The sequence below is a fragment of the Aulostomus chinensis genome, chromosome 9 (assembly GCF_037954235.1).
Source record: "Aulostomus chinensis isolate RoL2024-O1b breed Wild chromosome 9, RoL_Achi_v1.0, whole genome shotgun sequence".
Taxonomy (NCBI): Eukaryota; Metazoa; Chordata; class Actinopteri; order Syngnathiformes; family Aulostomidae; genus Aulostomus; species Aulostomus chinensis.
The window spans coordinates 24,735,654-24,756,077 of NC_141328.1; the positions used below are offsets into that span (position 1 = coordinate 24,735,654).

Below are 20,424 nucleotides of genomic sequence, written 5' to 3' on the forward strand. Positions count from 1 at the left end.
TAACACACTTTAATGTTAATAAGTTAATCAAATGATCACAAAACCTCCTTTTGGATCAGGATGTGGATTCGGGCATCTAATGCCAACTGCCCAAGAGGATATAGGAAGGACTCAGTAATTTCATAAGTTCCTGTAAAAATGTGAAGAGGCAACATAGTGAAAAGAAAAACTTTCTTATATTCTGAGATTCATAATTGAAGGGTTGAAATTCAGAAATTCAATTTGACTAACTTCCTATCACACCTATTCCTGCCTTCTCTCAATCTATAAAGAAGTTTCCACAAATATAAAAAGATCAAAATCAAATTAAAATCATGAAAATCATATTGCACAGCAGTGCGAGGAAAATGAACATTTTTACTGTATAAATCTTGAGTTAAGTTGTTTTGTGACTACAAATTAAGATTAAATGTTTCAAAGCATTTATGAATTTTGATTCAATGTATTCATGTTAATTTAAATTTCAAGTTGTGTTCTGAAATGTACTAATCTTCATTTTTGAAACATAATAACTGGGAAAAAATGTAATAAAAAGGAATCTACAATCATACCTTCTTTGCATGCTTCATGAACCATCTGCCACACAGAAGAAATAAAAGATTTCACATTCTACACAATGAAGGGTGGAATGTGTTCTTTGACAAAGTATGTGTTACTTTCATTAGCTCACCATTAATGCGTCAAAGAATTCCTCAGAAAGGTTGAACAAGGTCTCATTCCACCGTGTACCGCCCTGGATCCAAAGCTGCCTGCATTTCTCGAACCACTCTACCAAGTGCACAAGATGAGGTACAATCATTCGCTGATAAATGCTTTTATCAGCAATTCTACAGTGCGTCTACATACTTAATAGATACTTATCTTTCTGATTAAGCCTTGAGCTATTATTCCTGACAGCCCTTCACCATAACCAGGTACTTTCAAGTTTTTGCCACACTTGTAGATGATAGCCAGACACAAACTGGCTGATTTGTAATCTTTTTGATCCAAACTCTGCATAAACAATTCACATGTGTTTATAATTGCGCACACAACCCATAAATCCTGTCATGTAAGTATGAAATGTTATAGCTCACTCTGTTGACAAGTTTATCCAATTTGTCAAGAAAGTGTTGGGAACATTTTATGAGGGTCCTTTCATTTATGTTCCTTTGCAAGAATGTGTCCAAGGCTTCGATGGTCCTGCTCTTTAATGCCCTGTCGATTACTTTCTCCAACTGCACATAAAATCATTAATCAAAATTCAGTCTCACCATTGCTTCACACTACAAATATTGCAGTAGACAACATGCTAGTTTTTCAAAGTTGGCATTTTCACCTGTGTGTCTTGAAGATTTGCCATTTTTCCCCACTGAGAGTTCATCCAGAGTTACTGCTGCTTGGGACTCTGCTGCCTTCAAAATATCAGCCTTCCAACTCAGCAACTGTGCATGTAAAGATTGACTCCCTTCAAATGATTACTTTTAATGTTATCAGGTTAAAATCATCAAATGCAAGCCATTAAAACACAAGTGACACCAAGAAGCTATCTGACAAATTAGCTGAGTCTGGCGATGATGAATTATTTTACAAATTAACCCTGAACCTGGATGTGAATATAACTAGCACGGTACATAAAGTTTGCAATTTGTTACGACTCTAGACGAGTCATACTTGACACCAAACCTTCTCCAAATTGAGACCCTTCTTGGCGGAGTAGCTTATTAGCTTAGCTGCGTGCTAGTTGCTCATGCGAGCAAGTGTCGTCTAACTGTCTCTACCAACAAATTTCCGACAATGAATGGCCATATGATCAGTTTTTAAATATCTTACAACACTAAGTTACTTACTGAGAAGTCAAACGACGCCCTAAAGCACGGTAAACAGACGATTAAAATATCATATTCCGTTTCTTTTTCCCCTTGAAAAATTGTAAACTGTGTACAGACGGACAGAGCGCGCGAATTCACGATGCTGAAACAGTCACGCGCGCACCTGTTACCTAGCTACCGCTTGTCTGTTTAGCTAAAGTTGGCCCATGTCAACACATCACTTTCACCCTCAGGAAAGGACAAATTACACTATTAGTGATTAAAGAGAAGAAATTATGCATGACCAATTCGTTTAAGTATGAGTCATCAGTCACTAATGATTAAGATTTTAATACTGCTAATAATTAAAACAGTCACAACACATGATGTGTTATTTTTGCTTTATTGTTAAAATAAGCAAAGTGCTCATTTGGGGAATTCTGAAAAGACAATTAAACTGTATCTTCATGGTTTCAACATTTGATTAGGAAGGATTTTACTAAAATACAATTCAAAATGCAGAGAAAAATGGTTCAGTAGATTTGACAGATGCATTGCAAAAAAAGGAAAGCAAAACCCTTTCCATGTTAGATATCTAGCGAGGGCTACAACATGTTGAAATATATAAAATAGCAATTATTTTGACTGATAATGTTATCATGGTATGTTTTGTGTCATAAGAGGTAATGTTAATTTCCATATGAATATTCTCATTTTCGTGGGATGCCGTATTAAAATTAGAACGGTGTGACTTCCATCAGGATTTACAACCAAGATATTTAAAGTCAGTAAGATCTGAGGCAGGATATCAATGCAGCACCAAAATATTTAATTTGAAGTTGTACTTTAACATGAATTCATTATTGAAGAAATATGTTAGTTTCCTGCAATTTAAAAGTTGCAGTAGGCCATATTGTAAGCTAGATTGAATTTTGATTAATTGTGCAGCCCAAGCTGGAAGAAACAGCAGATTAATTATAATTTATTAACATTTTCAATTAATTTTCATGTTAACACTGTATTCATGTTGATGTCATTTATATTGCATGTCTCCAACATTAAAGTGCAATTTTATGAAGTAGCATGGAAAATCAAACAAAAACAGTGCAATTAAAGATACAAAAGAAAAACAAATGCGGCGACAGATTTTTTTAAGTGCACTTAGTGTTTGTAATTTCACTCTGGCTCACCACAGCGAAGAGTTTATCCTGAGTCTTACATTATTCCAAGAAATCTTTGATCAGCACTTTTGTCTGAAAGAGAAGTTCATGATAATTACAATGCAGTTATTTTAAATAAAAGTGCTTCAAATATTTTCTTTATCCTTTAGTCAGCATGTTAAAAAAAGTGAACCATGCTATCCTCGCATTCTTTGGGCACTGTGAGCTTGTAGTTGTGGCAAACTAACTTGTAATTCTCTCCGTTGTTGTTGTCCCAGTACTCAGCTCCACAAACTTTGTATTTGATGGCAAACTCTAACACTGCTCCTGGCTGCAGGAAGGGAGGGACCGGAAGGTGGAAACGAAATGTATCACAGGTGAGTTGGCCCCCTCCTCCTTCCCAGGTCTTGGTGACGGTGGACACCCAGGAGGCATTTGTTTCTGTGCAGCTCTTCCACTCCGTAAAAGAATAGCGGGCTGTCACATCTTTCTCAAAGTCCAGATTGAGGACCTGGGTGATTCCAATGACACCCAGTTCAAAACAACAGATTCTCTCCAGACATACTTTCTGCTCCTTGAGACGATGCAGAAATCCTGGATGGTCACCGGGTTGTTGGGCAAAAACTGGCTTTAGGTATGGCAGAGATATCTCCAGATGCCTTCCATCAGCCAACTCTGCAGCCATCAGTAATCTAAAGGTAACATGATGTGGTACAAATGGTTCCTCTCCAGATTTGAAAAGCCTGATATCTTCCAGGTCGAGGCCTAAAGAGTCAACAAATCGTACGCCAATATGTTTGCATTGCTTCTTCTTTCCTCTGACTGGAGGCAGAGAGTGTGACCGTTGGTGGATGATGGGTTTGGGTGTGGGTTCACAGGAGAGACTGTGGTGGAGCTCACGAGCTTTTGGCAGCGACGCTCTTGGGCTTGGGGGGCGGATTGGAACTGGCTTTTTCTCTGCATTAGATTTATCAGTACGCAGCATTTCAGTCAGGTTGATAGTCATGCAGGGCTGTGAGAAACTGCTGAAGGAGCGAGACATCTGCTGTTCAGATATTGGAGGATAAATCCTCTCCTGTCCAATAAACCAAGCTCGATCCATGATCTGGGAGAGCTGCGTACCTGTAAAGAGGGTTGTGAAACACAAGTTATGAAACACTGCATCCCAGGATGCACTTAGAATAAAAAAAATATAATGACTTATCTGTAACTTCTGTGCAGTTTTTACCCCTAAAAAAAGCACAATCCGGGGGCGGAAGTTGATCAAATCAACTATTTCGTTGTACATGTGACAACAAAAACTGGACAGAGATGGTGGGCGTGTACTCGTGGAGTACGTGCCTGAGTGCACATCTATTTCCAATTATTGCTAAAATTGCCTATTATTTGGTTGAATTGAATGACGAGTGTTCTTGTTCTCACCAGATACAGACGTGAGGCGTAATTTCACTCTTAAATTGCAGGATGCAGCCGAGGTTTGATCCTCCACTTAAAACCATAACATGGAGCTGCGCGTCTCCGTGCGTCATAGAGTTTCCGCAACTGGCTGCTCTCATATAAACAGATTCATAACCACCTCTCCAACACGCTCGCGTGGATGACGCTTAATGGCGATCAGGTAGCCTGCGCGCAGTTAGTAGGAAGCTACCAACGGACCACAATATCACCGACGCTTCATGGGAGATTGAGTAACTTCCCAATAAATCTAATTTATGTGCAACATTTTTTAATTATTTATTCAAACACGTGGGTTTATTTTCCCGAATAAAATTTAAGTATTATTCATCAATAGCAAACGTAGTTATTAGAGGACGTCTAAGTATTTCCTTTGAAAGAGCATCAAAGACACCTGAACTCCAAGTCCCATAATGCACCTCCAGCGCACACATCGACGTCCCGGCTAGCCAGTCAGCAGCAGGTAAACAAACCTATCTAGCAGGGAGCCAAACAAAGCCAATACGCTGTTTAACCGTCGTACATTTTTAATAACGAGGGTGGTGACGTCTGAAAAAAAAACCCAGATACGTCTGCTTTTACCTCTTCATTGAAATAATCGTTTCAAGAGTTATTCACCAAAGAGGCGAATCTATGGCACGAGTGTAACAGCGGAGAAGACGTTAGCGCATGATGCATTGCAGCACTTTTGACAAAATGGGTGTTTTGAGCATCATTCTCCGAACAGATCATCAGATCCGAGATAGCGGCTGGGTTCTTTAGCTATAGCACCACTGAACTGTGCTGGACTCAAAGCGAACATCCTATCGGGGCCACCTCGATGCAACATGGGACCCATCATGCAGGAACGCACAGCTTCCACGCCACTGAAACGCGTCGTCTCCAAGGAGAAGATTCGGGTAAAAAATACTGAAAATAGCGGACCAGGAGCCAGGTAGGCCTCAATTTACAGAGACACCTTGAATACTACATTGTTTTGTCACAGGCTGCAGAGGAAAAATATATCATGTTCTCACAGTTCTAAGAAAGGCAAGATCAAGAAAGCAGCGGGCCAAATGAAAAACGGTCTCCCAGGACCAGGTCAGGATAAGGACACAGTGGCAGCAGCGGCGCAGAGGGTGAGTAAAGGGCATCTTCCTGATAAACAAATGATACATTTTGTTCTATGCTTTAACAAAAGATATACAAGGTGCAACATTGTGAGCAAACCTCATAAGAAGGTCTTAACTAGCATGTTTGTTTTGCAGGGTGCACAGTCAAAAGGTTGCAGGTTGAAATCTGGCACCACGTGTCATACAAGCAAACTCTCCAGGTATGTGTGCAGAGGGCTTTCATACAGAATGCAGTTCTCTGTCCAAATCCAGTAGATCCCTAAATCTCTTCTGTGACTTGTCTGACTCTTAAAGCCCTGAAGAAGAGGGAGATCCGCGGCCTCATCTCCGCCAACACTCATCTGCACACAGAAAAGAGGAAAAACGAGAAAATCAACGGATGTCACAATGCACCAGTGAACTGCAGCCGAATCGTGGGGGGATGGGGAAAAATCGGAGGGCTCTCTCATTGCCCCTCTCCCCAATATCAGGGCTACGGCACATGCCAGTACACCCCCTAACGCACTCCCAAGCCCCTACTCCCGAGGTGTTGCAGCAGCATTATAACCAGAAGGATGATGACACTGACAGTGCCAGTGACCTGTCAGATTCTGAGAGGCTGCCTGTGCTGCCATCCCCATGCACCCCCTGCACCCCTCCTCATCTCAACCTCCGGGCTGAGGTCATCAACACTAATGACTTTCCTCCCGACTTCCCAGGACCCCGCGGGATTGTGGGTGACGAAGACGAGAGCGAGAAACCCACCTACAGTTACCCAGACTTTCTGCCTCCTCCCTTCAACAGCTGGAGCCTCAGACAGTTAGCAGTGTTTCTTCACACCGAAGGCCGTGGTGCCCCCCGCCCCAAACCAGTAGGGCCCTTAGAGAAATACCTGGAGAGGCTGTTGCAGCTGGAGTGGCTCCAGATCCAAACAGTGCAGGCAGAGAGCAGCCGGCCACCTGGGAGCCGCACCAGGCCACAAGCCTTCCCCTCTGCCAATACTACAACTGCTCACCCACCCAGACCTCACACAGCTCCTCCATCCCGACTCAACTCCCCTAAAGGCCTGCGGCACAGCCAGCGAGCCTTTCCATTCACACCCGTCAACAACCCTCCATCACCTGCTACGGCCTCTGCCCAGCACCAGGTCTCCCGATTTCCAGTTTGCCCTCACTGTCACATTCGCTATCCACTCTGCAACGGAAGCTGCTCTGCCTATGCCTACCAACGCCACTCACGACTCAGCCCACTGCTTGAGCGTAAAACCCGACCTGGAGCACCAGCAAAGAGGAGCAGCAGTGAGACCAGAGAAACCTCCAAAGAAGGAAGGAGCCCAGGAGCACAAGGGGGAGGTGGAGCCCAGACCCCAGTTAGCCCCTCGGCAGGAAGGAGTCATCTCAGGCACATGCAGGCTGCAGGAAATGTCCGTAAACAACCCCAAGGACCTGGAGCTAACTCAAACGGTAAAGGTCAAGTAAGGAAGAACCGCGTCAGAGCCAACTCCGAGACGGATGTTAAAAAGGAACTTGGAGGGATCAAAGCAGCTGGAGCTGAGAAACGTGTTTTTGTTGCAAGCAAGAGAGAGGCTATGACCTCGAAGAGAGTGGAGAAGGACTGGCAGGGGACCGAGGCGGGGGGTCAGGCCTCTAAAACCGCCATGAAAAGAGCTGCAAAAGAGCCACAATCTCTCCCCAAAGCCTCATTAAGTAGTAAGCAGAATGGCAAAACAAAAAATGTGCACTTTGTCGCAAAGTGACCCCTGTAGACCTAAACGGCTTTACTTAGTGGTTACTTGCTGCAGGATTTGAATCTATGCTCGCTTTCTGTGTAATCTGTGTAATCTTAACATGCTCTAGCTGTAGTGCAGCAGTCTAAATGAGTTAGTGCTCCACAGCCTTCTAAAGGTCAAACCTATCAGTTCTAGCAGCTGGTGTAGGGAAAACACAGCCACGATTTGGAAGCATAGTAACAGGTTAACACACTGGAAGTCATTTCAAATGTACAGTAATTAATAGCAGTCATAATGTTTGGACATTGTGACCCTAAACTTTACTAGGAGTCTAAAAAACAACAACATAGCTTTTATGTAACCTGTTGCACTGCTCATGTCTCAGTATCCTACTAATGTAGAAATAGACATCCACAACACCATCAGACAGCTTCCAGTATAAGTATCCCATCGTGAATTTAAACCATGGCATTCTAATCATTGAATACAACCATAACCATCCATAGTGGATTTTTTTGATGTTGGAATGTATTTGTTCTCTATATTTTACTTGATGTTGCTTTAATCTTTTCTTTGGTGCCTCATTTAAAGACATACGTTCACTTCGTGCATCTTTGGCTGAAAAGGAGGTGATATAAATGGCGGTGTGCTGCAGTTATTTGTTTCAGATATACTTGTGCAATGGTTTGAAATTTTTGGTTACAAGGGCTTTTCATGTTTGAACAGCTTGAATTGTAGTCTACGAGAAATATACTGTATTTTGCATAGAGCTGAGCTCTTTCTATCATTGAAGAGTGTAATGTTTGCTACGAATGTAAATGCATATTTTTCCAGATTTTATACACCATAGTTATATTTATGAAAAGTGTTGTGGTTGACTTGTACTCATCATTGCTCATTATTATGTTTACATTATCATGCATACGAGGAAAAATATTTAGAGCTGAATGTACTTTTACGTCTACTGTGCTGTACCATTGGTCAATCCTATGACTCGGTAGAATTTCGACACAACTTAGCTGTTGGGTAATGTTACACATATCTCCTCCATATTCACTGCATACTTGAAGTTTTCAGAACACTGTTTACATTAGTGTCTTAACTGTTTTCTGTGATTTAACATGTGCACTTGATTCCTGGAACAATACATCAATGTAAATGATGTGATATGCATTCAGTAACCTAATATTCATGTAAAGTATCAAAGCCATAGATAAGGGGCCAGGAGTGGCGATGTATTTATTAAAAAAATGTACATTATGTTGACTCGCACGCTGAAAGATTGTGGTATGTATTTTCTCAATGTTGAATGCAAGTATTTGTAAGGCATAGAAATAAATGTTTTGCACTCAAAGGGTAGCTGTGCCATTCTTATGAACACATGAAAAGATCCTGCACATCACAACAGATTTCGTTACTGAGTGTAACTGCTAAGCAACCAGTTACACTCGTCTGGTATTTTAACACGCTTTTTCCTGTACACTTCAGAAATATATCAGTTGGTCGACATTTCCATATTCACTCATTATCAAGGCACTTGGAAATGAGTGGAAGAAGAAATATGCAGTTTCTATAAAATAAAATAGTACTCTGGTTAAAGTACACTGTCCATTCAAAATTCTACTTGCGTAAACATATACAAGTATCAAAAGAAGAGTACTTATCCTACTCAGTTTGTGTATTCCACTGACTGATCTCTAAAAGTCACGTTAAAGGTTGTGTGTGTTGTAACTGTGCTGCTTCAATTGTGTCCATCAAGTTTTAACATGTTTACTTTGCAAAACATGTTTCTTTAAAGTAGCCGATGGGTTCAGATAAATGCAGTGGAGTTAAAGTAAAAATCCCTCTTAAGATAAATACTTCAGAAAAATACAGCAATCTTGACTCTGTACTTAGAACAGCACTTGGGTAAACATACCTAGTTACTTACTACCGCAGCTGAAATTTTACCAGATTATCACAGATAAACAATATCACATTAAGTATTTTTAATGCTAGTAAACTATTTGTTGACCCTCCCACAAACAGATGCCACTGTGATGACATCTTGCATGTCAATCACTGTGGTAGCCGGATGTCACATTGGTGAAATTGACTACGACCTCTTCTGACATGGAAGTGGTTTTAGAAGCCGACGTAGCTGCTGGTCTCTGTCGTTCACACACCCTGCAACAAGGCAGAGAAGTACAATTGCATTATGTAGCGGCCATGCCACGTCACATGAGCAAATGGTCAGCTACCATGGTTTACATTGCATGTGTACATTTGCATATTTATAGCTGCTTTACTTGCAAACCTTTTGGAGTCTTAAAAAAGTAGGATTATTGTTGCGTTAGCACCAGAGTCTGCTGACCTAAGTGTGTGTTGGCAGTGAAGCATGAAGTGCCAAATATGTCTGTGTTGATGTCCTCTTTATAGACAGGCCCATCATTCCACATCAGATCATAGCCGCCCACCCGCTTCTCCTTGCCAGTCAACCTAATGAGATAAAGCAGTGTTAAGTACAGTGCAAGTCACAACTCAAAACAAGAGATTAAAAGTTGTACAGCATTCACCTTGTGAGTGGTAAATAGTTCTTCACATAAAAACATGCTATAAATCACGCACCATGCACGTGATAATTTTGTCATTTTCTATAGATAAGTGAAAAAACTAAGAATGTGACATGTACAGGGAATAATAGCAAGCAAGTCAAAGGCTTTCCTACAGACCTAAAGAGCCCCACTTCAAAAGTCATCGAATTTTGGTACGTCAGTGTGAATAGGACACAGACTGTATAAATTCAGATGACTGAATAACATACCAAATGTATACTGTTAATTTGTTCTAAATCCTTGAGACAGCAAGGTCTACAGCCCACACTGACAAATTATAGACAGTCTCAATCCCATCGCAAATGTCCTCTAAGGAAAACCAATCATCCCTTCCCTAAAAAATCAAGAGAAGGCAGCGAAAAGTGAATAAATCTCTATGCTAATGATGAGTCTGTAATGCTAATAAACTTGATTCCAACAGAGGGCACTCTTTGCATTTAGACTGGCTTTAAAGCTTACTTCCTCGAGCCTTAGCTGTTTGATTCTGAATGTTGTGTCTTGAACTTGGAAGGCATTGAAATACTTTGTCATGTGTCGGTTCAAGGTAGCATGCATGACACATGAAGAGAGTATTGTGTTGTCAAGCTCAATGTCAACATCAAGAGACATTTTTGGGGGAAAGAAAGGAAAAACTCGGAATCTCTTTCAAGAATCAGCAGGATTACAGGTACGCAAACGAGAAACCAAACCCAATTCAATCATCAGACGTGAGGCCCTAAGCTCACCTTGTCTACACCAAACTTAGTTTACAGTCTTAAAAATAAGTCTTATGATCCATCTGTCCATCCATTATCCTCTTAAGGGTCATGGGGGGCTGGAGCCCATCCCAGCAGCCTTCGGGCGAGAGGTGGGGTTCACCCTGGACGGGTCACCAGTCCATCGCAGGGCCAACACATAGAGACAGACAACCATTCACACTCACAGTCACATCTACGGTCAATTTAGAGCAGGGGTGGGCAATCATGTGCCATGGAGGGCCGTGTGTATGCAGGTTTTCCTTCCAACCAAACACTTCAACAGGTGATTCCACTGATTAACACACCTTCAGCCACAGAAGAGTGTTAATCAGTGGAATCACCTGTTAAAGTGTTTGGTTGGAAGGAAAACCTGCATACACACGGCCCTCCATGGCACATGATTGCCCACCCCTGATTTAGAGTATCAATTAGCCTAGTCCCCTCTTGATGTCTTTGGACCGTGGGAGGAAGCCGAAGTACCGGAGAGAACCCACGCAGGCACAGGGAAAACATGGAGACTCACACAGAAAGATCCTGTGCTGGAGCCGGGGCTCAAACCCGGAACATTCCTGCTGTGAGGCGACAGTGCTGACAACTGCACCACCGTGCTGCCCCAAGTCTTAAGATATCTGACATTATGATATGTGTTTATTTTGTAATGTTGATCTTTTATAAGGTGCGTTTATATTACATTATATGTTCCTACACATGTACTTATGAGTGCCCTCTCCTATTAAGGACATAATGCACAAAAACAGAAATCCAAATTGAACTGACAGTATGCTTTTGACAGCTCGAGTAAATGCTGACTCTGAAGAAAGAGATATTTACCTTCCCTCCATATCAACAACATTCAAAGTGTCTTCCAGCAGTCTGCACTTCATCCTGTAATCCTCCTGACTACTGGCTGTGTGTGATGGAGAGGCATTAACCTCAATTAACCACCTGCAAAGAGATGGCTGGTGATGACACTCTCCTGACATTTACTTTAAAGTAGCATTAGACGAATCCGCGGGGAAAAGCAAACAGTTCGGTGAAGGCTCTTAGATTGGAATGTATTGAATGTTATAGTATTTAGACAGGAAAGAGGCTCTGTCATTAGTGTGCATGTAAACCGCAGGATCACTACGCAGCTGTCAATTTTCAAGTACACAGATTTACTGAGTTGCTCATACAACGTTTTCCCAGTATCCAGGTGGGCAAGTAAAACATGTCAGGAATCAAACTGTGTTTGCTTGTCTGTTCACGTGGTTTTTTTCGTGCTTATGTTGTGCGCTCACATGCTTTTAAGTGCTTCTTTGCAGGTGAACATAAGAGTAGACGATCCACTGTGCTGGAGTATGTGTGTGTTTGTGTGTGTGAGTGTGTGCGTGTATGACATGAGAACTTACGGTTTGAGGTTCTGATCCAGTAGAATGTCATACCCATAGAGCTCAAAGCAATGTTTGTCATTTATAATGATCTTCTGCACACTCTGCAGACTGCGGATGAAGATGTTATCCATCTCTCTGAACAGTGTTTCCACCGTCTCTCGGCTGTGCTTTGCGGTCAGGTACCTTCGAAGCTGCTGTATCTGCCACTTACACCCCTATTTAGGCGTGGATATGAGGAGAAATTGAACCATGTGAAGAGGGGAGGTTTCAGTAAGACTCACATAAACATAAGATGATCTATTCACCTTTTCAGGATCATAGTCAGGTGCTGTTTTTTGAACAGCCACATTGGTGAGGTGCATATCTGATAAGAGGCACTAAGGAGAATTTGGGGACTTTAATGACATAATTACACCTTCAATTGGGCTGGAAGAGAAAGCAGCAAACACAGCCTCCAAAAATAGGTCACATCAAGCAGCATTGCCTTTGCATTTAAAACTCAACTATCTACAGGGATGACTGGAGCTAAAACCAAAGCATATAAACATTTAAAACTGTTATACTGCCAAAAAAGATACACTTGTCATCAATACTACTGAGGGAGAAACGTGTGCTTGAGAAGCGAGCAAATCCATCTCGGTACAACCATGCCCTCAAGGGAATATACTGGAGCACAAAGGCAAAGACAGTGATTCACAGATGCAACAAAAATGGGCAATTTGAATAAAATTGTGATTTAGAAAGTTGATTACATACTGATGTGACCAGAACGTAGACCCTCAGATCAAACTTTTTGCCTGTGGGGACACAAATCATGGAAACAATAAAGCCTCTCTTGGATTACATAGTCTATTTTCACATTATCCAAAGTGAGTTACAATAAAAGTGTTCCCTGATTTAAAACATCACCGTTAATTAGGTAGGGGTTCTCTATGTAGCGCTGTACCACATAATTCTCAACTTGAGCTGCATCCTTATGTTCCTCTGTTCGGGTTCCATCCTATAAAGCGCAGCATTTATTGATCAGGATTCATGAGTACGTGTGTCTGTGTGTTCTTTTTCGTTGCTTTTAGTGAATCAACAAACGTTACCTTCTTCCAATCCATAATGTCTTTCAGTTTCTTGAAGAGGAAGATCCCTTTCCCTTGGGATTTAGCTACCTTTAAAGATAAGAGTTAAATTTCATATAATTATTTGGGATCTAATGAGCTTATACAAAACCGGGCCAAAGCTAAATATAGCATAATGGTCTGCTTCTCTAGATGGAGTTACATTCTGCACTTGATAACAACTAGGGGTGTCATGATTCCTGATCTGCATCGATTTATCAATTCGATGACTGACGATATACGTAATCGATGCAAAATCCACTGATTTATCCATACCGCAAGCTGCCATTTTAGTTGTACCTTTATTTTGAAATTCCTGGTGGCACATCCTCTTTACCTCCAACAGCTTGGCCATCAACTTTATTTTATCTGCTTTAAAAAGAATACACTGATCGTTGTGTTTCACTTAGTTGAGGAAAAAATTACGAGACCAAGTTGTAGTTCTGACGTGATAATGTTAATGCACTTGATTGTGCTCGTGGGCGTATAGCATTCAGATTGCAGGCCCCTGAGTCAAATCAAACTGAAACTGGATCATGTCAGACTTTATGATATTACTGTGTTTTGGTTCAAAGGATCAATGTGATATTGTATGATGATGAAACTTTACACCCCAAATTTCAAGTATTCAAATTGATCTCACCGGCTTCATGATCCAGGTGCTTCCAGGGCTTCTTTTGAACTCTTCTACGAAGAGATGATACTCACTGGGCAGTGTGAAGGTGCACGGGAAAAAATCACACTTGGATGCCTCCATGCGACCAACATTCTTTTCAAGACTTTTTCTGTATCTTTTCAAGTTTTTCACCATGAGGTTTTTACGAGTCAACTGTAACATAAAACGCAGAAAAAAGACAATGTGACTTTTCAACTGAATATATCTTGATTCATCTTAAATCTCTGTTTTGTCATGTCTCCTAGCATGCTCCACTAGTGCTGCCTTACCTCATAATGGTTGCGGAAGTGGTTTATCCTTACATGTTCCTCCATGTAAGAATGGTCAAAGTTCTCCCTGAGCCAGCCCACATCACACCAGTAGAAATCCCAGTCTCCATCGCTGTGATGAAAAGAATACCGGAAGCTAACCACGATTACAGCAAAGAAAGTGCTGTTACAATAACCATAACAGCCCTACTCACTCTTTGACTTCAACCCAGCCTGGTCTTTGGTGCAGAACGTCCTGTATGGTGTTGAACAGGCCACATTTGTAAAAGACACCAATCTTTCCCTCCCTGGGGACTGAGACAACATGATTATTACGTTAGGAATAACTGTTGTGACCAAATTAGAGACACTTTAAACCAAAATGAAAATATCAATGAGGTGAGGTGCTTGTGCAAAGCCAAAAATGATAATTAGAGAGAACGCCCACCCCGACCACAGCCTGTTCACTCTGTTGTCCTTGGCAAAGACACAGAAAAATCCCCTGTGGTGCCACCAGACTACAGTGCAGCTTATTCCACTGGCTAATAAACGATCCTCCACCTCATGCCAATATAAAGTGTAAAAACAAAAAACAAAAAAAAAAAAAAAAAAAAACAGACTGTCCAGCCTACTAGCTAATGGATCAATGGCTGGAAAGGATCAAGGAACAATTTATATTCAAAATGTCTTCATCAGGATTGTCATTGCAACTCAATAAAACTAGGTATGCTGCAGTCACTGATTTTTATTTTTAGCCTTCTAGCCCTGGCATCGGACAACACCTGATATTTGACCTCAGTAACCCACATGTAGCACTCCTTAATGTTTAGTTGCATGACAATAGTTTATATGACTTCATATAAAATGATAAAATGTTAGATTTTGAAAAACTATACTCACTGCTTTTCACCTTTGCCATTATCATATAAGTCTTTACATCCAGATCTTTGCAAGGGGAAAGACAGTGAATCAGGATTAGACAAAATTTGTTTGAACCACAAGTGTGTCAACACGCCATTGCAACAAATTATACGTAATTAATTCAGCGACTCCACTGGTTTGGGAGCTCATGTGTTAGCTTTACCAGCATTTAACAGTAAGAGCACCGCCAAACCTCAAACGCAATTCACATTTAAGGCTTAAACTATTGAATACATAATATACAAAAGACATAGAGCCGACCCCACAAGTCGCTCTTTATACAAATTATCGTACAGCAGAATAAGTCGTAGCTTCCACGCCTCAGGAGTCTCCTACGTAGCTTGTGATGCTAACGTCAATCATTGCTAACGCGAAACACGGCAGACAGGTGCAACAAAATCGACATTTAACTATTTACCTTATATTGTAACATGGATGAGTTCCCTTTGAAGTTATAGCAGTTCCTGTAGTTAGCAAGCAACAGCCTTCAAGAGAGCCAAAACGGTTGTCATGGTAACCACAAACAACTGGAAAGAAGATTGTCCCACGTTCGTTCCCGTAGAATCCCACTGTAAAATGACCTATATACATACAGTATATAAAAATTTGTTGGAGATTAGCAAAAAAAAAATCTTGATTGATATGAAAAGCTCATATGTGACCTGAACGTGGAGCATTTTCTCCCTTAACACAGTAAGGCCAAAAGTTAATCACCCCAAATAGTCCGAGTGATAAAAGGTGTTATGTTAGTTTAATTTTGAAAAGTCTACCATTTTTTCTATCTTCTCGATTTAGGCCACAAATTCTCAAACCAAAAGACAAATGAAGAAAATGGATATTGATTCAATAAACGTGCTGTGAGACTATAAAATATGTTGAGCTTGTAAAGCAACCGACTTGGGAGGCAATTTATGGGGATTTTTCTTTCGTTTCGATGGTTTGTTTGTTGTTAATGACGATAGATGGTTGTTGTTTTTTTAAAAGCCCTATATTTTCACCATTTAATAGATCCTCTGAGTTTATTTTTAAATGGTTCACATTATTATCAGATTTAGAAAACGCTGAGAGAAAAGATTAGATTAGAGTTTGTGAATGAACTCTATTAGTATATAATGTCTTAAAACGTGACCAAAACGTCTTAACTGCCATCAACCCTCCACACTTCTATTAAATCGCCACTTGATGTCACTAAACTCTCGTCTAGAAGAACACTGCACTTCTCTTAACTTGTTCTATTCAAATTCCAAATACTGAATAACATTTTTTCCTGTAAGCATGAAATATTCCCTTCCTAATAAGCAAAATTACCATAATCATTTGTGTCATATCTGTTTAGCCATCAGCGTATAATTCAGATTAAAGTTATAAATCATTACATTAAATTTAACTTTGCATACGCTGGGATCTGTTCTTCAACATTAAGGATATTTGTTACCCTACAGTGTGAGCGTTTTTTTTTCCCCCCTAATTTTCTCATGCATCTCCAAAAATCACCATCATGATCAAAATTATTTTAGTATTATTTTAGACACAAATAAAAGAATGTATATTGATTTTATTGAAAGGCATGTTTGGATATTGATTTTACTTCATTTTTTCTGTGTGATTTAAGATAACAAATGTCTCCAGGACAAAGTTTGCGATCGGCAATTTTGACAGGAGGATTACGAAGGAAAATAAGTGTTGAGGGGTCTGTGTCAGCCTGCGGGCAAGTCTAGAGGCTGCCGTTTGGGGTCTTTGCAAAGACTTGAGTCTCTCGCTTACCAGGTGGTCCTGGTGCTGTGCAAATTGTTGAATTAGATTTCCCCCCATGTTCTGCTGACTGTTGAACTTTGAAGGACAATTTCAGATTCCATTTGTCATTCCGTAATGTAACAGAGGATTAAAACCGAAATAAAGTATATAATACTATAATAAAAAAGCATCTTACATGGAGCCTGTCTGTATGAAATAAATTTTGTCAAATAAATCTATCCATCTATCAAGCTCCATCTTCAAACTTTGACGCATATGTATAAATAAAAAATCCTAAATGAGTCATGGAGAAACTCACACATCATGTGGATTGCAGCCAGTCTGTTTATGTTTCTTGGCGACAGAAACCAATCTTGTTTTACAATGTAGAAAAAAAAAATTTGCTAAAAAAAATCAGCCGGTGTCAAATGAGCTGCCATGTGTTTCCTATGGTAATGTGAAAGAACCAAGAAGGGTTGGTGTGCAGCATGTGAGATGATTGCTATTCTTCTCATCTTACTATTCCAACATAATTACATTTCAATATGTCTCCAAAACATCTAGATTCATTGTTTTAAACACTTTAAACTTGTCTCTTCTGTGACTGGAGATTTCTCTGAGGTCAGATTCCCCTCAAGCACTGAATAAAAGGGTAGAGTTCCCCTGAGAATTGATGTGCATTTTTCTTGCTCCGCTACATGCCACCAATAAAAGAAAACAACATTTTAGACTTTGACAAAAATAAAAGGGGAGAGGTGATAATTAACAGGGCTTTAAAATAAAATGTGATATATGTGTGACCTGTCAGCAGTGAGTAATATGATCACTCAACTGGGATGTCAAAACCTCTTCCAGAATGTACACAAGCCTCAGTGCCTGTATGTTTCTTTCATTTGTATGCTATTTTAGTGAAATGGTGATTATAACAAAATACAACATATGGCTGGAAGAACTGACTTTCTTCAAAGAGCCAAGACAAAGAACAGAATTATTGTGTTTGTGTTGTGCAATATTTCATTTCCAAAACAGATGGCTATAAGATGGGATTTGTTTTCCCTCAAATTTCATCAACATCATCTGTTTGGGCGAGCCACGGATGAGAAAAATGTACGCTTTTCTTTCATCGTGTTTGCTCCACATAAGATGTACATATTTGTTAGGTTTCTGTCCAAAAAGTTGTCAATAAAATATCTGAGTCAGATTTAGAGCTGACAGACTGAAATAAGCAGGAACAGCAATCAGTTAAAACAGCCAATTGAGTGCTGCCCAAAAAATTTTCAGCAGACTTATGAAAATAAAATAAATAAAATGAAACCTTTACATCGAATGAAAAAAACAAGACGAAATATTTGTTTGAATATGTGGAAGGAATTTACGGCCCGTATTTGAGCAGGTGGCCCAAAGTTTTTTCCCTTGGGAGGTTCAATAAATGAAAATTATTGGTTGGCTGCAGGCAAAAGGCAAACATGTATTATGTCGTCAAAATTTCTTTTTTATTTGAGTGTGTGCCACCCTCTTTGACTGTCCTTTCCTTTTTCTGTCAAACTTCAGTTTGGGCAACAGATGTCCTATGCAAAGTGTCCCCTGATAAATTCATGAATTCGACAATTATTGATTTGGGATTCCATGTTAAAAAAATTCATAAAATAAAAACTCACAAAAAAAGAAAACAGTGAAAGCAGTGATATTCAATATAATGTTATGTTATTTTAAAAATATTCAACCATTTTGTGGAAGGGGGGGTGTTTTTGTTTTTAAACATCTGGTGGGCCAAAATGAACCCCCTGGCAGGCCCTACTTTGGGCAGCCTTGGTTGAAAGTGTATCTGGGTATTGAAGCCAAAAGTTCAAAAGTTTGCTGGAAGAATATTTTGGCCAAGCACAAATGTGATTGTTATTTAATATCGTATAATAAAATTTGTGCATTATCTTCACATAAATGGATTAGCTTCAGAAGAATCAAAGCGTTACTTTTGTGTCACCGCTGCGGGATGTCAGGTTTAGACAGCATTTTGGTTCTGGGAGCTGACTTTTACACTCTCCGTGTTTCAAAACCTTTAATCCAAAACTGTATTTCTTGATAATTCCTGAGGTGCCACCCAGGGGTCAGCTTTCTTGGCAAACTTTTACTTTGAGGCATAGTTTCTCTGTTCAACATTCTTTGGTTTTGCAGTAAACCCCTCAAGAGAATTCTCTGGGAGAAGTTGTACCTCATTATGCCTATAATTTTGGCTAACCACTTTCCTCCTTATCCAGCATGAACAATGCTATTGTTACAATAATGTTTTTAGTTTAAAACCACAGCTACGTCTCTTTCAAACATGTTGTCAGATTTTCTATGGATCAAGTGCTGAATTTTTTTTTTTTTTTATACCTCCATTTACATTTATTTTTTAAAATAAGGAGGCAATGCTGATTCAACCACTTTGTATCCCCCCCCTGTAAATCTCCATACCATCACTCACTGGTCATACAGATTCATGGGAGTAATAGGCACCAGTCTTAATAAACCATATGCTCCTAAACAGTGACCACAAAGCTGAAAATCTGTGGAAACCAGATGCATCAGCTGTAACTTATAATGGAGGTATTCAGCTGCCTTTATTGTGATAAAGACTGGAATGATGTTCTGTTTGGTAGGAAGGTCAGCTTGGCCATAAACCCATCTTTCACTCTGTCTCCCTTCACAGATTTATGATAAAGAAGAAGAAGTTTGGGATGCGGTAGATGTGTCCTGTGCCATATACGCTGTAATGTGCCCAGGCAGGGGAGGAGTTGAGGTCAGACTGTCCATTCTGCAAGTGGTGACATGTACTTAACAAGGAAGAGCACTCCACCAATGCTGTCAGATTACTAGTGTGAATCCAAAAGGGTAGAAATTCAGTTTCTGTTTGTCAAACAGTGTAATTCTGGCCATGCGAAGGCCAGTCCTGCTAGTTTTGAGGTAACAAATGTACCTTTGAGGGACCAGTCCTCACCAGTATTCTTAAAAGTACAAACTTATTCTTGTCTTATTCCTCCTCTTTTGAGTGAGGAGTTGTGTCACGCTCACATGGAAGAAAAAAATGTCACGGTTTTCAAGACGGGAGTACAGGAATGAAGAGCAGGTTTATATTGAAAAAGGGGCTTCATGAATCCTTGGCTCAGAGGCAAAATCCATCTTTTCATGAGCCTGATTTTCTTACCCTGATTTGATGTGTGGAACCATTTTAACTCCCAGTTAATCAGATTCATTTCAACAGGCTTATATATCCACAGTCTTGGGATGGTAATGCTACCTATTTATTGTTTTTCCTTTGCTCCCCTCCTTATTAGCTCCACACAACTCCAGAGGTAAGTCCGTAAATCCCCTGGCTTTGTGTCACATAGCTACGCCTCATAGTCAAGCCTGGGTTCCACTGCACTTGGCTGCAATCTGCTAACAAGATCCAGGGCACTTATAATCACCACTTCACACGCAGCGGCTGGCGGGAAGTAAGAATACAGTACGTACATACATTGAATTACCACTGTGAGGTAAAGAACAGGGCAGAAAACTGAACAAATGGCGGTAGGATGCAGAGAGGATTTTCATCACCGAAGTGCTAATATGACAAAGACAAAGATTTATGGAGCAACAACTGAAGCAGTCAGCTGTTATTTCAAGCTAAATGTCCATTCATAGCTGCAAAAGTGAAAGGGTAACATACAATGAATGAAATAATTAAATGATGACAAAACACCTTGAATGGTGAAACACTTATCAGGGGATAAAGTGAACTATAGGAGCTGTGTGAAAGTCAAACATTCAGAGGCTGTCAACTTTCCC

General features: G+C 40.2%; 4 protein-coding genes across 13 annotated transcripts in view; 1 reads left to right on the forward strand and 3 right to left on the reverse strand.

Annotated features, from left to right (window-relative positions):
* Positions 1 to 1,969, reverse strand: part of sycp2 (synaptonemal complex protein 2) — a 39,749-nt gene extending 37,780 nt beyond the window's left edge. For all 6 annotated transcript variants that reach the window (XR_015117928.1, XR_015117929.1, XM_086214476.1 and 3 more), the window contains exons 1-7: positions 1,830 to 1,969; positions 1,319 to 1,424; positions 1,077 to 1,217; positions 862 to 993; positions 671 to 775; positions 552 to 576; positions 45 to 130 (exon numbers count right to left, since the gene is read on the reverse strand). Coding sequence is in view for 4 of the 6 variants with exons in the window: in XM_086214476.1 (XP_086070602.1) it covers positions 45 to 130; positions 552 to 576; positions 671 to 775; positions 862 to 993; positions 1,077 to 1,217; positions 1,319 to 1,363 (534 nt within the window). In the remaining 2 variants the exon portion in view is untranslated. The remainder of the gene's footprint in view (positions 1 to 44; positions 131 to 551; positions 577 to 670; positions 776 to 861; positions 994 to 1,076; positions 1,218 to 1,318; positions 1,425 to 1,829) is intronic.
* A 217-nt stretch (positions 1,970 to 2,186) lies between these two features.
* Positions 2,187 to 6,035, reverse strand: ppp1r3da (protein phosphatase 1, regulatory subunit 3Da). 2 transcript variants are annotated; one of them, XM_086214488.1, is made up of 2 exons: positions 5,743 to 6,035; positions 2,187 to 4,072 (listed from the first exon to the last, which is right to left on the reverse strand). In XM_086214488.1, the coding sequence occupies exon 2, from the start codon at positions 4,050 to 4,052 to the stop codon at positions 3,129 to 3,131; it is 924 nt and encodes a 307-aa protein (XP_086070614.1). In that variant the 5' UTR covers positions 4,053 to 4,072; positions 5,743 to 6,035; the 3' UTR covers positions 2,187 to 3,128. The 2 variants fall into 2 exon arrangements, with proteins under 2 accessions (XP_086070614.1, XP_086070613.1); XM_086214487.1 differs by lacking the exon at positions 5,743 to 6,035 and adding an exon at positions 4,373 to 5,718.
* On the forward strand, positions 4,828 to 8,568 carry fam217ba (family with sequence similarity 217 member Ba). Its single transcript, XM_086214482.1, has 4 exons — positions 4,828 to 5,339; positions 5,424 to 5,523; positions 5,653 to 5,717; positions 5,812 to 8,568. The coding sequence occupies exons 1-4, from the start codon at positions 5,233 to 5,235 to the stop codon at positions 7,250 to 7,252; spliced, it is 1,713 nt and encodes a 570-aa protein (XP_086070608.1). The 5' UTR covers positions 4,828 to 5,232; the 3' UTR covers positions 7,253 to 8,568.
* On the reverse strand, positions 5,782 to 15,602 carry ttll9 (tubulin tyrosine ligase-like family, member 9). Of its 4 annotated transcripts, XM_086214485.1 has the most exons (15): positions 15,302 to 15,602; positions 14,863 to 14,907; positions 14,178 to 14,277; positions 13,984 to 14,095; positions 13,682 to 13,867; positions 13,021 to 13,089; positions 12,839 to 12,929; positions 12,686 to 12,726; positions 12,508 to 12,595; positions 12,235 to 12,293; positions 11,948 to 12,144; positions 11,388 to 11,501; positions 9,579 to 9,703; positions 9,328 to 9,391; positions 5,782 to 5,858 (listed from the first exon to the last, which is right to left on the reverse strand). In XM_086214485.1, exons 2-15 carry the CDS (start codon positions 14,885 to 14,887, stop codon positions 5,855 to 5,857), a joined length of 1,275 nt encoding a protein of 424 aa, XP_086070611.1. In that variant the 5' UTR covers positions 14,888 to 14,907; positions 15,302 to 15,602; the 3' UTR covers positions 5,782 to 5,854. The 4 variants fall into 4 exon arrangements, with proteins under 4 accessions (XP_086070611.1, XP_086070612.1, XP_086070610.1 ...); XM_086214484.1 differs by lacking the exons at positions 5,782 to 5,858; positions 15,302 to 15,602 and adding an exon at positions 15,178 to 15,288 and having other exon boundaries at positions 6,465 to 9,391; XM_086214483.1 differs by lacking the exon at positions 5,782 to 5,858 and having other exon boundaries at positions 6,466 to 9,391; positions 15,302 to 15,599.
* Between the last annotated feature and the right edge of the window lie 4,822 nt (positions 15,603 to 20,424).

Coding starts and splice junctions, on each gene's coding strand:
- ppp1r3da (XM_086214488.1), bottom strand. CDS start 4,052: ATGGATCGAGCTTGGTTTATTGGACAGGAGAGGATTTATCCTCCAATA.
- fam217ba (XM_086214482.1), top strand. CDS start 5,233: ATGGGACCCATCATGCAGGAACGCACAGCTTCCACGCCACTGAAACGC. Junction 5,340..5,423: donor AATAGCGGACCAGGAGCCAG/GTAGGCCTCAAT, acceptor ATGTTCTCACAG/TTCTAAGAAAGGCAAGATCA. Junction 5,718..5,811: donor CATACAAGCAAACTCTCCAG/GTATGTGTGCAG, acceptor TGACTCTTAAAG/CCCTGAAGAAGAGGGAGATC.
- ttll9 (XM_086214484.1), bottom strand. CDS start 14,887: ATGATAATGGCAAAGGTGAAAAGCA. Junction 13,868..13,983: donor ACTTCCGCAACCATTATGAG/GTAAGGCAGCAC, acceptor TTTATGTTACAG/TTGACTCGTAAAAACCTCAT. Junction 12,930..13,020: donor ACATTATGGATTGGAAGAAG/GTAACGTTTGTT, acceptor TGCGCTTTATAG/GATGGAACCCGAACAGAGGA.